General features: G+C 43.1%; 1 protein-coding gene across 1 annotated transcript in view; it reads right to left on the bottom strand.

Moving 5' to 3' along the window:
• The window catches only part of KIAA2012 (KIAA2012 ortholog), a 134,408-nt gene that overhangs the window by 20,410 nt on the left and 99,697 nt on the right, over positions 1 to 14,301 (bottom strand). The window contains exon 15 of the mRNA XM_023732997.1: positions 13,675 to 13,747. Within this exon, the coding sequence (XP_023588765.1) occupies positions 13,675 to 13,747 (73 nt within the window). The remainder of the gene's footprint in view (positions 1 to 13,674; positions 13,748 to 14,301) is intronic.

The following is a 14,301-nucleotide window of genomic DNA, read 5'->3' as shown; positions in this document are numbered from 1 at the left end:
TTTTTATTCGGTTGTCTTTTTCCTTACCTGCTTGTAGAAGTTCTCACTGTATTTGGGATACTAATCCTTCATTGGTTATATGCATTGCAGATATCCTCTTCTAATCTGTGGTTTGTCTTTTAACTTTGTTTATGCTGTCTTGTCAAAATCTTTAAATTTTAATACGGTCAGATTTATCAGTAAGTTTCTTTAAGGTTTGTGTTTTTGCATCATGGGTAAGAAACTTTTCCCTTTCCCAAATTCATAAAGACAGTCTCCTATATTTTCTTCTAAAGGTTTTGTTTCGCTTTTCACATTTAGATCCTGAACACACCTGACATTTATTTTGTATATTTTGTGAGGTAAGAATTTAAAAACTGGATAACCAGTTATCAAAATGACATAGTGAATAATAGCTCATCATCTCCCTACTGTTTTACAATGTCACTTTTGTCATATATCAAGTTTCTGTATATTGGTACATTTATTTCTGGATTCTCTATTTTCTTCTGTCTGTTCCTGAGCCAGTATCATACAGCCTTATTTATTGTAGCCTTGAAGTAATTTTTTTATATCTGGCAGGGCAAACTCTTCCACTTTGTTTTTCTTCAAACTTGTATTGGCTGTTTTTAGTCCTTCTATGTGAATTTTAGGATCAATTTATCATGTTCCACCAAAACCCCTGTTGAGGATTTTTTAAAAATCGGAATTGCACTGCATTTATAGGTCAATTTAGGGAAAATTACCATCTTTATAACACTGAGTCTTTCTGTCTCTGAACATTAAATATAGCTTTATATAGAACATTATATTTATTCAGGTTTACTTTTATTTATTTTAATAAAACTCTGTAATTTCTTCATGAAAGTCTCTCATACGTCTTTTTGTTAGATTTATTACTGTTGTTGTTGTTGTTGGGTGCCATCCAGTTGATTCCTACTCATAGGGACCCCATGTGTCAGAATAGAACTGCCCTGTAGTGTTTTCTTGGCTGTAATTTTGATAAGAGCAGGTCACCAGGTCTTTCTCCCACCAATCTTTTGGTTAGCAGCTGAGCCCTTGACTTGTGTGGCCCTGAGGCTCCTCAGATTTATTACTGGATTCTATATATTCCTACTGCAAATGTTATATTTAAAAATTACATTTTCATATGTTTAAATCTATGAGTTCACAAAAATAATTAAGAAAATAACTAGGTCCTGGGGAATCAACTCATTATGAAAACTGGTAAATAAAGGAAAAGAATTAAGCATTTATCCTGCCTTCCGATGTAAACTGTACCACTGAATAACTAAATAGTGGATGAGGAAAAGTTTCTCTTTAAAGGAGTTTCCTAACTAATAAACGAGAAAGAATGATACAATTTCAATATCACTATTTTGCAACCTTAAATGAATTAATGGTTCTCAGGTCGCTGGCATCATGAAGAGAGAGACAAGCAAATATCGTGCCTCCTGATGGAAGAATATAATACCCTCTTTGAAGTGGTCTCACCAAAAGGAAAAACTAAACCTGAATCTGATCAAGCCTCTAGATCCAAGTACTAATTTATAGGAAAAATAGAAGACAGAGAAATATGCTAAACTATACCATGAGGATGCAAGCAGCAAAATTTAGATGTGGAACCTCTGCAGATCAAGTGACTCAATTTCCTAAAAATAAATTAAAAGGGGGGAAGAAAAGAAATGGAGGAGATCCTATAAATTAATCGAGACTAAAAGGCCACATCAAGCAATTGCAAATAAATGCTAAAACAATTCTAATGTGAAACAATTAGAACTTTGAACACTGAATATTCAATTACATTAAAGAATTATTCTAATTTTTATGCGCAATAATGGTATTATGGTTTTTTCAAGAGTCTTATCTTTTAGAGATACACACTGAAGTATATGGGTAAAATGATATGAATCTGGAAATTTTTTTCAAAATGATATGGAAAGGGTGAAAGAGCTGGGGATATAGGCGAATGGTATTGGCTGAAAGATGGGTACATGGCATTTATTGTGCTGTTCTGTCGACTTTGTGTATGGTTGGGGTTTTCCATAATAACAATTACTTTTAAATTACATTTTAAATTGTGCTTTATGTTTTGAAACACAATTTATTTTTCTCCACAATTGATTCTTATGTATTGACCTGTATTTAGTAATTTTGCTGAATTTTTTTAATGATTTGTCTTTTAATGGCTTGTCTGTAGAGTCTCTTGAATTTTCCATGTAACTGGTAATATTGTCTGGGGATAACGACAATGTCGTTATGTTCTACTTTGCATCCTTTTACCTTTTATTTCTTTTGCTTTTCTTACTGTGCTGGCTAGCACCGCAAGTACAATGTTGAGACAGAAGCAGTGGTAGAGGGCATCCTTGTCTTATTGCTGTTTCTAAAGAGAATGCTTCTAAAGTCCTACCTTTAAAATGTGACGTTTACTAGAGGTTTTTTGATAGATACTCTTTGTCAAAATCTGGAAGTCCCCTTCTATTCCTAGCTTGGTAATTTTTAATCACGAGCGGGTGAATTTTATGAAATGTATTTTTCTGCATCTGAGATGATCCTAAGGCTTTTTCCCTTTAACCTTTTGATGAGAAGTACATAAACAGATTTCTAAATGTTAGACCATCTTTGAATTCCTCATATAAATTGAATTGAGTCATGGGATTTTGTATTTTGATTTTAAATATAAGCTTAAGGATTTGTTTGATTTTTTTTTTTAATTAGGGTTTGTGCATCTTTGATCATAAGTGAGATTGGTCTACAAATTTCCTTTCTTATGCTGTCCTTGTCTCTACTTTCAACGGCTTTTCAGTTTTGAAACATTTAAGACCCATGTCAGAAATGAGCTTCCTTTCCTGGGAGGTGAAAAGAATCTTCAGAGTTAAGGGACAAGAATTGTGTGCTGGGACGCTGGGGACTTCCTTGGGGATTCTGTCCTGGGCTTAGTGGGAATAAGCCAGAAACGTTATGAAGGAGGACACACCACTGTGAAGGAGAACTTTGAAATACTTTCCAGAAGGAAAAATAAGGCAGTACCAGAGTGTGAAGATCAGCTAGGCTGTTAGGAGAAAAAAAAAAAACAAAAACCAAACCCATTGCTGTTGAGTCAATTCCAACTCATAGGGTTTCCAAGGAGCGGCTGGTGGATTTGAACTGCCAACCTTTTGATCAGCAGCCGAGAGCTTAACTACTGAGCCACAGGGGCTTGTTATGAACCCAGTATCATGGGCCCCCCAGATGGCAGAACCTGGCAGTGTACAGCGACTATGCAAGCCCCACGTGGAGCAACGCGGGAAGCAAGAAGCCCCAGACCATGGGGCTGGCTTTTGCAGTGGTTCCACCTTTCAGCGGTAGAATTCATGCAGTCTGGCACCGTCTCAACTCCTGGGCAGACACTTCATGTCTCCCTATTTTCTCTATAGCTTTAGGAGAAACTTTTCCAACCCTGGCTACTCCTCCCTTCTTTGCACAGGTTGGGCAGTCATTATATTGATATTGCTCTTTCTGGCAGTGTTTAAGGTCCCTGGTTGACGCAAATGTTTTGTGCTTGTCCGCTAACCTAAAGGCTGGCGGTTCAAACCTACTTAGCAATACTGTGAAAGAAAGGCCTGGAGATCTACTTCTGTAAAGATTTTAGCCAAGAAGACCCTATGGAGCAGTTCTACTCTGTATAAATGGCGTGAGTTGGAATCACTTCATGTTAACTGGTTTTTTGGTTTTGGAGGTGTTTATTCCTGAAGCTGGGAACTACTCCTGAGAAAAAGTCTTCCAAACGGAGGAAAACGGAGTGAACCGAACCAAACCAAATCAAACCAAACCAAACCAAACCGAATGCCCACAAACACTAGGCAGAGACTTGGGTTATCTTGGTTTTAATAGTTAGCTGTGACTTTGCATAATTCCCTAAGACTTCTTAGACCTAGGCTTCCGGTTCCTTCATTGTAAGATGAAAGAACTTTTAGAGATTCTAAATAATCTTAAGATTCATGCTGGCTTTAAAAATCATGCTTCCATAATTTTGTGATGTTTTCCCCAACGTTGTAACTATTTCCTAATCAGAAACACATGGATGGAGTTACAACTCTTAAAGAGCCAAAGAAATCTGGGTTCATGTCTCTACTCCTCCACTTATTGGCTGGGTGACCTTGGGCAAGCTACTAAACTTCTCTGAACCTCATTTTCCTCATCTGTGAAATAGGGATAATGCACTTACCTCATAGGGTTATGGTGAAGATAAAATGAGATCAACTACACAAAGCACCGTGTCTTGCTTCACTAACTGCCAAAACTTAGTTTCCTTTCCTCCACCCCTCAAATGACTCTGTGGAAAACTAGCCGAAATAAAACCTGCATAGATTAGAAAGTCTAAATTGTTTGGGTGGCACTGCAGGGATGTTTCCCATTTGTCTGCCTCCCGCTGTTTCTCTAGGGTCTATGCCTGTTTTTCGGATTTTTAGATTTCCTAGCTCTGCAAGTCTGCACCTAGGCATGGAAGCCATGGGCGGTCCCATTGTGTAGGGATATCACAGACTACCACAGAAAGGGAAAGAGAAGACTAAAAAGATGCGACAGATCGACAGACCCAGGAGAACAGACCCTTTGGGGAGACAGCAGCCTGGAGCCTTGAGCTCACTGCCAAGGAGCGCCTTTTGTTAGGAGCTGAGAGGCAACAGGTAGGGACCACCTCCCTTGCAGATAGGGCCTGGCAGAAGCCTCCCTGGCGAGCAGGCGCCACGGGGATCCCGGAGCTGCTCTATTGAGGTAACAATAGTAACAAATGCCGCTGAGTCAGGCTAGAAAAGTCGCATTCCCCGTGTAATCCCCTCCGGGCACCTACCCAGGCCTTGGTGTCCTGCCACGGAGGCAGCTACTGCTTGGGCGCTTCAGTATTCTCTCCTTCCCCGATTTGCAACACTTTGTTTTTCTTTTTGGTGAAGCATTTCTTTAAATCTCTTTTTTCCCCTTGACTTTTTTTCTGCTTTCTCCCTCTACATGCAAGCACTCCAGGATCTGCAACCCCCGCCTTTTTTTTTAAATTTAATTTTATTGTTGTGCTTAAAGTGAAAGTTTACAAATCAGGTTAGTCTCTCATACAAAAATTTATACACACGTTGTTATGTGACCCTAATTGCTCTCCCTATACTGTGACAGCACACTCCTCCTTTCTACCCCTGACTTCCCGTGTCCATTCAACCAGCTCCTGACCTTCTCTGCCTTCCCATCTCACCTCTGGACAGGAGCTGCCCATTTAGTCTCATGCATCTACTTGAGCTAAGAAGCACACTCTTCGTGAGTATCATTTCATGTTCCACAGTCCAGTCTAATCTTTGACTTAAGAATTGGCCTCCGGAATGGTTTTAGTTCTGGGCTAACAGAGAGTCCAGGGGCCATGCTCTCTGGGGTTCCTCCCGTCTCAGTCAGACTGTTAAGTCTGGTCTTTTCACTAGAATTTGAGTTCTGCACCCCACTTTTCTCCTCCAACAGGGACTCTCTGTTGTGTTCCCCATCAGGGCGGTCATTGGTGGTAGGCGGGCCACATCTAGTTCTTCTGGTCTCAGGCTGTTGCAGTCTCCGGGTTATGTGGCCCTTTCTGTCTCCTGGGCTAATGCTCTGCAAACCCTGCTTTTGATAGCTGTTAACAACCCGGAGAATTAATCTCTGCAGACAGAATCTAGTGTGGTCAGTCAGACCTGGGTGTGAATGTGAGCCTCGCCACTGGCTAGCTCTGTGACCAAGGACACGCTACTTAACCTCTCTGTGCCTCAGTTTTTCTCATCTGGCAAATGGGGATAATGGAGAGCTCATTCTTTATAGGTTATAAACATAAATGAGGTAATTTATAGAACGCACATAGTGAGTGTCTGTGCCTGGCACACAGCAAGTGTGAACTGCTTCCCCTGCCTCATGCCTTCATTGCAAATGGGTGAATGCACTTCCAGTAAGGGGTTGTCTTGGAAGCGCTTGACCCAGTAACAGAACAATAGCAGAGGGCTTTGCATTTCAGCCAGAATGCAAGTTTGATTTCTGTGAGGTACTTGGGTTTAGTAAATCCCATTCTTCATGCCAGGCCTGACCTCCTCCAGGGAGTCCTCCCTAACTTCTTCCTATCACTCTCACCCCAGTCTGTGTTCTCTTGGAGAACTGATCACACTGTATGGGAACAATCTGTGCACGTGTCTGCCCACTCCCCTGCCCACCCCCGAAGCAGGAGCTCCATAAGGAGTCCCTCTTATCCAACCATGGAGGGCCTGGAATCTACTGGGGATCAGCAAATGTTTGCTGAGTGCATGAAGGAACCCTCCATTCATGTAGTTAGTGGTTAAAGACTTAGAAACAGGGCTTTGAACCAGTTAGTTCTGGTTGGAACTCCTGCTGAGAATTTGCATCTCTAACAAGTTCCCAGGTGATGTTAGGGACCAACTCTGAGAACCACTAGTAAAGCAGTAGTTCTCAAAATTTATTATACATAAGAATCACCTGGGGATCTTGTTAAATTGTAGATTCTGATTCAGTATGTCTGGGGTGGAAATGCAAACTCTCAGCAGGGGTTCGAACCAGAACGAATGAGTTTGAAGCCTGCTTAGGAGGGCCTGAATCTAGTGGCTGAACCCTGGTAGCTACCTTAGTGGTAACACCAAGGATCCTGCTTTTCCCCTTAACAGGAAGGATTCTGAGGTCATTGAATCACAGAAGACGAGAAACAGAGATTGGAAGGTCAATTTTGTTGTTTTCAGATGAGGAAGTGGAAGCCTAGAGAGGCCGAGGGGTTTATTTGAGACCTCATGGTGGTGCAGGAGAGCCATGGCCCAAGCCAGTGCTCACGATCTTGACCCACTGGGCCCTTGCTCACTGACTGCTGCTGCCGACCCTGAGTCCAGATGCAGCACAGGGACTGCAGTCTCCTCCCAGGCTGTCTTGGTCATGCTCGACCCAAGTGCAGCTGGGATGTAAGTGAAGATGGCCTGCTGGCCTTGCCTGGGAGCAGGTGTGGTGGAGAAAGGTTTGGAAACAGGCCTGGTTCCAGTCCTGGTGCTGCTGTTTATCTCTGTGCAAACCTGGGCAAGCCATAGTCACATAGAGCGAGTGCAGGATGGAGCCCTAGAGATTATCCAACCCAACTCTCATGTTTTATGGGAAGGGAAACTGAGGCCCAGAGAAGCAAGGTGCCCTGCTCTAGTCTATGGACCTAATGAAAGGCAGAGCTGGTCACTCAACCCATGTCTTTTGAATCTGAAACCCAATTTCCACAATGAGGCTATTCAGGTGTTTCTCAAATGTTAATGGGCATAGGAATCACTTGGAAACTTTGTTATGACACAAGTAGATCTGAGGTGAGACTCTAGATTCTGCATTTCTCTGAACGAATCTGTCTTGGAAGAGGTACAGCTAGAATGCTCCTTAGAAGCAAGGATGGCGAGACTATGTCTCACATACTTTGGACATGTTATCAGGAGAGCCTAGTCCCTGGAGAAGGACATCATGCTTGGTAAAGTAGAGAGTCAGCGAAAAAGAGGAAGACCCTCAACGAGATGGGTTGACATAGTGGCTGCAACGACGGGCTTAAGCATAATGACGATTGTGAGGATGGCGCAGGACCAGGCAGTGTTTCATTCTGTTGTAAATAGGGTTGCTATGAGTTAGAACCAACCTGACCACACCTAACAACAACAAACAACAAGTTCCTAGGTTCTAGCTAGAAAGGGTCTGTTAGGTGCCATTAAGTCAGTTCCGACTCATAGCAACCCTAAGTCCAACAGAATGAAACACTGCCCGGTCCTGCGACATCCTCATAATCATTGCTATATTTGAGCCTGTTGTTGCAATCACTGTGTCAATCCATCTTGTTGAGGGTCTTTCTCTTTTTTGACGACCCTCTGCTTTACCAAGCAAGATGTCCTTCTCCAGGGATTGGTCCCTCCTGATAACATGTCCAAAGTATGTGAGACAAAGTTTCGCCATCCTCCCTTCTAAGGAGCATTCTGGCTATATTTCTTCCAAGACAGATTTGTTCATTCTTCTGGAAGCCCATCGTATATTCAATATTCTTCACCAACACCGTAATTCAAAGGCATCAATTCTCCTTCGGTCTTCCTTGTTCATTGTTCAGCTTTCACATGTATATGAAGCAATTGAAAATACCATGGCTTGGGTCAAGTGCATCTTAGTCCTCAAAGTGACATCTTTGGTTTTGAACACTTTAAAGAGGTCTTTTGCAGCAGATTTTATTCAATCTATATGCTAAACAAATAATCCCCCCAGAAAGGGTCTAGACAAAAACCACCTGTCTCTATGGCCCAGTTCCACTATGATGTAACTACTGAATGCACTGGCCACAATTAGACCAAACTTGTCAGGTTAATGGGCATCTGGTAGCCATTCACCCAGAAGCCAGAGGAGCCATCATCCTCCTCATGCTCTGTCCTTCCCCATCAACGTCAACCATCGGCCACCCCTGCTGATGGCTTCGATGTCTATGGTGGAGGGGCAGGTTCAGGCTGGTGTCTGTGGGTGCTGTGAGTGCACCACAATTGGAGGACTATGCCCTTGGTAACTCCTGCAGGCACTGTTTCTTCACAGGGAGTATGCATTGTCCAAAGTCAAAGTTTTCACTGTAAGCTCTTGAGGGTAGGGAACTTAGTTTTATCATCTCTGAATCCCTTGACTACTCAGTACATTCCTTCCTTCATTTGATTTATTCATTCTCTTATGGAATATTTACTAGACCTGACTAAGTCATAGTCCTTGCCTTCAAGAAGCACACATAACAAATGGGATTATAAAGTGGTACTTAGTGGTCGCCCAATAAGTATGCATAAAATTGAATTAGACTTCAGGGCTCAGAAGGAAGTGGAAGCATCATCAAGTGATAATAAGTGCAGTGGGAAGCAGACAGTGTTGGCTGCTTCCTAACAAAGAGTTTGTTTTCGAAGAAGAGAGCCTGGCTCCCTAGGCAGCTCCCATTAGGATCATGGAAATTATACCACTCGGAGCCTCTGAGTCTTTGCATTTTTAAAAGTTATCAGGCAAATTCACAAACGCATTAATTTTTTTACTCTCCCTTTGATACCACAAAAACCAATGGAGGAAGTAGGGGTACCTTAGTTCCTGTTTTCAGGCAAGCCACAGAATGGACAGCGAAAGCATGCATAGTGTTTGTAGCAAAGAGAGAAGAAGAGATACTGAGCTTAAAGGCCATATGGTAGAGATAAATGACTCACTATTCTGACTCCGGACCCAAGAGGTAGGAAAGTGGTAGCATTTGTTAAGACAGAGCTGTCTGCTGGCATGTAGCAGAAACTGATCACTGTCCCCCAATATCCATTCCCCCTTCTGTCTTTGGGTAGCAGATAGCCTGACTTTGTTTTCCAGCCTCCCTTGCTGCTAGGTGGGTCAACAGAATGTGAGCAGCGGTGAACCAAACCAAACCCGCTGCTGTCGAGGTGCAATTCCTGAATATGTCCTTAAAAGGCAGCTGTGGGCCTACTGCTGGCTCTTTCTTTCTCTTTCTGCTAAGTAGGAGAGGTTGCTGAGCCAGCATCTGTCTTTTGGATAAGGCAATAAGGCTCTGAGCCTTTCTTATCTGGTAGAAGAGAAATAATGGAAATGGCTCATTAATTTCTGATGGATTCAGCAGATCCTGCCATTTGTTTCTTTGCCAGTTACTCCAGGCTGCTCATTAGGGACCCCTTGCACCCCCTGCAGGGCTCCCCAAATCTCTCACTTCTTGTTCTAAGAGGTTATGTTGCAATTGTCAACATAACCTTTCGCCCCATGAGGCAGGTGAGGCTGCCCCGTTCAGATTGCATCTGTTGCCTGTACCTGGTCTTAAGCAAAAGAAGGACTTAAGCAGAGGACTCAGTCAGCCCCCTAAGAGCAAGCACCAGAATCACCTGGGAACTTACTAAAAATGCAAATTCTATTCTCGGGTGCAGCCCAAATCTAGTGAATCAGAAACTCTGGGAGTGGGACCTAGAAATCTGTATTTCAGTAAGCCCTCTAGGTGATTCTGATGTACAGTGAAGCTTGAGAACCATTGGCCTAGGGAATAGACAAGAGTAACAATATTGAAAAAAGACAAAACAAAACATTGCTTTCTAGTCAATTTCGACTCATTGTGACACTGGTGGCGTGGTGGTTAAGTGCTCGGCCGCTAACCGAAAGGTAGGTGGTTCAAACCCACCAGCTTCTCCTCGGAAGAAAGATATGGCAGTCTGCTTCCATAAAGATTACAGCCTAGGAAACTCTGTAGGGCAGTTCTACTCTGTCCTATAGGGTCACTATCAGCCAGAATTGACTCGATAGTAATGGATTTTTTAGCGAAATTGAGGATATCAATATCCTTGGTAGTGCAAACGGTTAACGACTGGCCGCGAATGGAAAGGTTGGAAGTTCAGGTCCACCCAAGGGCACCTCAGAAGAAAGGCCAGGCGATCTTTTTCCGAAAAATCAGCCATCAAAAACCCTGTGGAGCACAGTTAATACTCGGACACACATGGCAGAATTTACTCAATGACAACTTTTTTTTTTTTTTTTTTTAGTGATATTAAAGCTTTATTCTTCCCCTGGACTTTTGGGGGAGTGGGTAGGAAGGGGAAAGGAACATTTGTGTTTAAAATAAGAGCAATTTCCCAAACCCTTGTTGATTTGGAAGCTGCTGATTTGACCTGTCTTGTGAATACTTGCATCCAGGGCCCTCTCCAAATTCAAGACTCATAGTATTTTCACTGGAGGGTGGCCCAGCTCACTGCTTGTAACTAACCATGGACATCACTGTTTAATTTAGAGTGGAAAAAAATTCCGACAATTGACCGTAAGCCCTAAGGGGGTGGAAATTGACCCTTAAATGGTTAAAAAAAAAAATTTCTTGGCACTCCCTCGTTTTTTTTTGCTTCAAAGACTTGAAATTCTTTTTTTGCCCATTAGCGTTTATCATTTAGGACAGGCAAATGCCTTCTTTAATTTTCTGTAGTGATATTTCATTTTCTGAATAACCTTTATGGAACTCAGCTGAAGACTGCTCCTTTGTCATGAGACAGGAAATCTGTTTTGATTAACTTGGTCATTGCTCAGATTTGGCCAACGTTTTGCACTGCCTAAGACCTCCATTGCAGTTGGCCAAGACCTTGGAGCCTCATCAGTGTTCACATTCTGCGTATGTGATTTACAACATGGAAGGTCTGAAGACTGGAGAGCATTTCCCTGGCTATTGTCATTCGCTTTGAAAATGGAGGTGACAGGAGCCTCGAGTTAGCAGAAACCCTGCTTTAAACCCTGTGACCAAACACAGGGATGAGGTTGTCACGATATCTTATGTGATATCCAGAAACAGTGAGATCTTTTAAAATACAGTATAAAAATAAATTATTTTTGACCAGGATGTCAACTAAAAAAAGGGAAAAGGACATAAACAGACAAAAATCAAGTTCAGGGTGAAATCCCAAATCCAGAACTTTGCACATTTATCTTTAACGTGTTCTTATTATTTCCTTCCTCATATGAGGATCAAACTAAAAACTCATTGCTGTTGAGTCAATTCCGACTCATAGTGACCCTATAGAACAGAGTAGAACTGCCCCATAGGGTTTCCAAGGAGTGGCTGGTGGGTTCAAACTGCTGACCTTTTGGTTAGCAGCCGAGCTCTTAACCACTGTGCCACCAGGGCTCCTCACATGGGGGTAAAAGGAGGTAAAAGGTCATGGTGTCATTTCACGGATGGGAACACTAGGACTATGAGAAGGTAGATATTTATTCATTGTGATATCCAAGTTGAGAAGACTAACACTCATTAAGGGACTACTTTACATGAATTTACATGTACCATATGGGGCAGTACTACTCCGTCCAGAATCAACTCTACAGCAATGGGTGGGTTTTACATGAATCAAGTCATTTATTCCTCATTCCCACCACCTGTCAGTTTGTTGTACTGTGGTGGCTTGTGTGTTGCTATGATGCTAGAAGCTATGCCACCTGTATTTCAAATACCAGCAGGGTCATCCATGGTGGAGAGGTTTCAGTGGAACTTTCAGACTAAGACAGTCTAGAAAAAAAGGCCTGGTGATCTACTTCCAAAAATTTGTGAATGAAAACCTTATGGATCACAACAATGTCTGACTTACTTATTTTAGACATGCCACCAGGATGGATCAATTGCTGGAGCAGAACATTATGTTTGGTGAAATAGAGGGCCAATGATGGCATGGGAGACCCCCAGTGAGCTGGACTGGCACCAAAGTTGCAAGGATGAACTCAAACATTTTGGCAATTGTGAAGATGACACAGGACAGGGCAACGTTTCGTTCTATTGTACGTAAGATTGTCATGAATCGGAGTCAACTTGATGGCAGCTAACAACAACAACATTCCTCTTTCAACCTTATAAGGGGAGTGCTATTTTTAGCCCCATTTGCCAGATGAGAACACTGAGGTGCCAAGAGGTTAAAAGCTCAGGCCGTCCAGCTTCAGAGCCTATGCTCTCAAGTTAGTTGCTCAGACCTGCTGCTGCCAGCCTGTATGGAGCACCTTTATGTGAATTAGAGAAAGGCACCCCAACAGAAAGGCCAAGTAGATAAAGGAGCCCCCTCTGGGTGATGCAGCCTATGCTGGGGTACATGGCTTAGCCAGCAGAGCACAGGCTGGATTTCAGCCCCCTCTTGCTCCCTCTGTTGGACACCTTTGTAAGCGAACAAGCACAGCCCTACTGTGTGGCCCTGTATCCATTCCCTGAGAATTCAAGTCTCCCATGCTTCTGTTTCCACCCCTGCAAGAGGCAGGGAGGATAAAAAACAGCTCTGTTACCTGGGTTTAGCCAACTCCAGCATTATGCAGTGCACCCAGGTTCCTCTAGGGAAGAGCATAAAGCCTAGTTTAGGGTTCTGAGAATATGAAAATATACCAAAAAGCCCAGTGATTGTAGGCTCAATATTTCTTAGGACCATCATTATTGTCATCATTGTCACCATCATCATCACCACCCTCATCATCATCAAATACTGCATCATTTCCGGAGGAAGCCACCACAATCAAGCAGCCAGGACCACCTCAAGCTGTGGGTGACAGGAGCTAGGTCCCTAAAGATGCTGGTACCTGGTCTGTTGGAACTTAATGTCCCTGGGCAGGGACCTAGGTTCCCTCACCTGCATATCCAATCCCCTGTGGGAGAAGGAAGAACAGAGAGTTGGAGATGCCTGGGGCCTTTCTGTAATGCCCTGAAAGTCTCTAACCCTTCCATCAATCTGCAGCCTTCTAGCAGGAAAGAAATCTTTCTGTAAATCCAAGGACGTAATCTATTGCCGTGGAATTGATTCCGTCTCATGGCGACCCCATGTATGTCAGAGCAGAACTGTGCTCCATAGGGTTTTCAATAGCTAATTTTTCAGAAGTAGGTCACCAGGCCTTTCTTTAGAGGTGCCACTGCGTGAACTTGAACCTCCAACCTTTTGGTTAGTAGCTGAGCATGTTAACTGTTTGCACCACCCAGGTACTCCACCAAGGACATAAAAGCATATTATTATTTGGCTTGCGATGCACTAAGAACACATCAGAGCTGAACTTTAGCGCTTTGGACTATGTTCTGACTTCCAAACCGTGACCTAAAAGAAATGGAAGGGTTGTTCCCACTAACATCTTTTAACAATAGAAAGTTCATTCAGCAATTACAGTGATAAAATTATAAAACCCAACCCAGCTGTCTCTCTCTACCTTGGCTGTCTTGATGATTTTCTCCGAGGGGTCCTCCTGGTTGTTCATGATGGTCCAGCTCATCTCTACTTTCCTGTTAGATTAACACACGACAAAGAATACATAAGACGAAACAGATGCAAACACTCCTGTGAGCTGTGCCCTGTAGTAAAAGGAATCCAACTTTCTTAGTTGTTTCTTCTTCTTTTTAACATAAACGACCAACAGGGCTGCTGTAAGTGTGAACGGCCTTAAAGAGCCAGGCAAGCTTGATGGCAGCATTGAGCACTGTTAGGGTCTTAGTTGTTCTTTATCTGGATGGGAACTTGTCCCATTCACCTGTGCAGGGCTCAGTGCCGGGGTATAGGCAGGAGTTAAGGGGAGGGGAAGGAGGGAGGGAGAAGGAGAATGTCACAGGCAGAGGTCAACTGGCAGAAGGAAGAAGGGCACCTTCAGGGACTTGAAGGAAGGCTGGTGCGACTGGAGCAGAGACTGAGGGAAGTGGGAAGGGTGGGGAGGAATCAGACCCCCAAGGCCCGGTAGACAGCTTAAGGACTTTGGTCTTTATCCTGAGAGCAACTGCAAAGCACTGAGTTTAAAGCAGGGGAGGACAGGGTCAGATTGGCTTTTGTGGAGCACCCAGGATTA

The sequence above is a fragment of the Trichechus manatus genome, unplaced genomic scaffold, assembly GCF_000243295.1.
Source record: "Trichechus manatus latirostris isolate Lorelei unplaced genomic scaffold, TriManLat1.0 scaffold00056, whole genome shotgun sequence".
NCBI classification, from domain to species: domain Eukaryota; kingdom Metazoa; phylum Chordata; class Mammalia; order Sirenia; family Trichechidae; genus Trichechus; species Trichechus manatus.
This window is presented reverse-complemented; position numbering and strand designations above follow the sequence as displayed.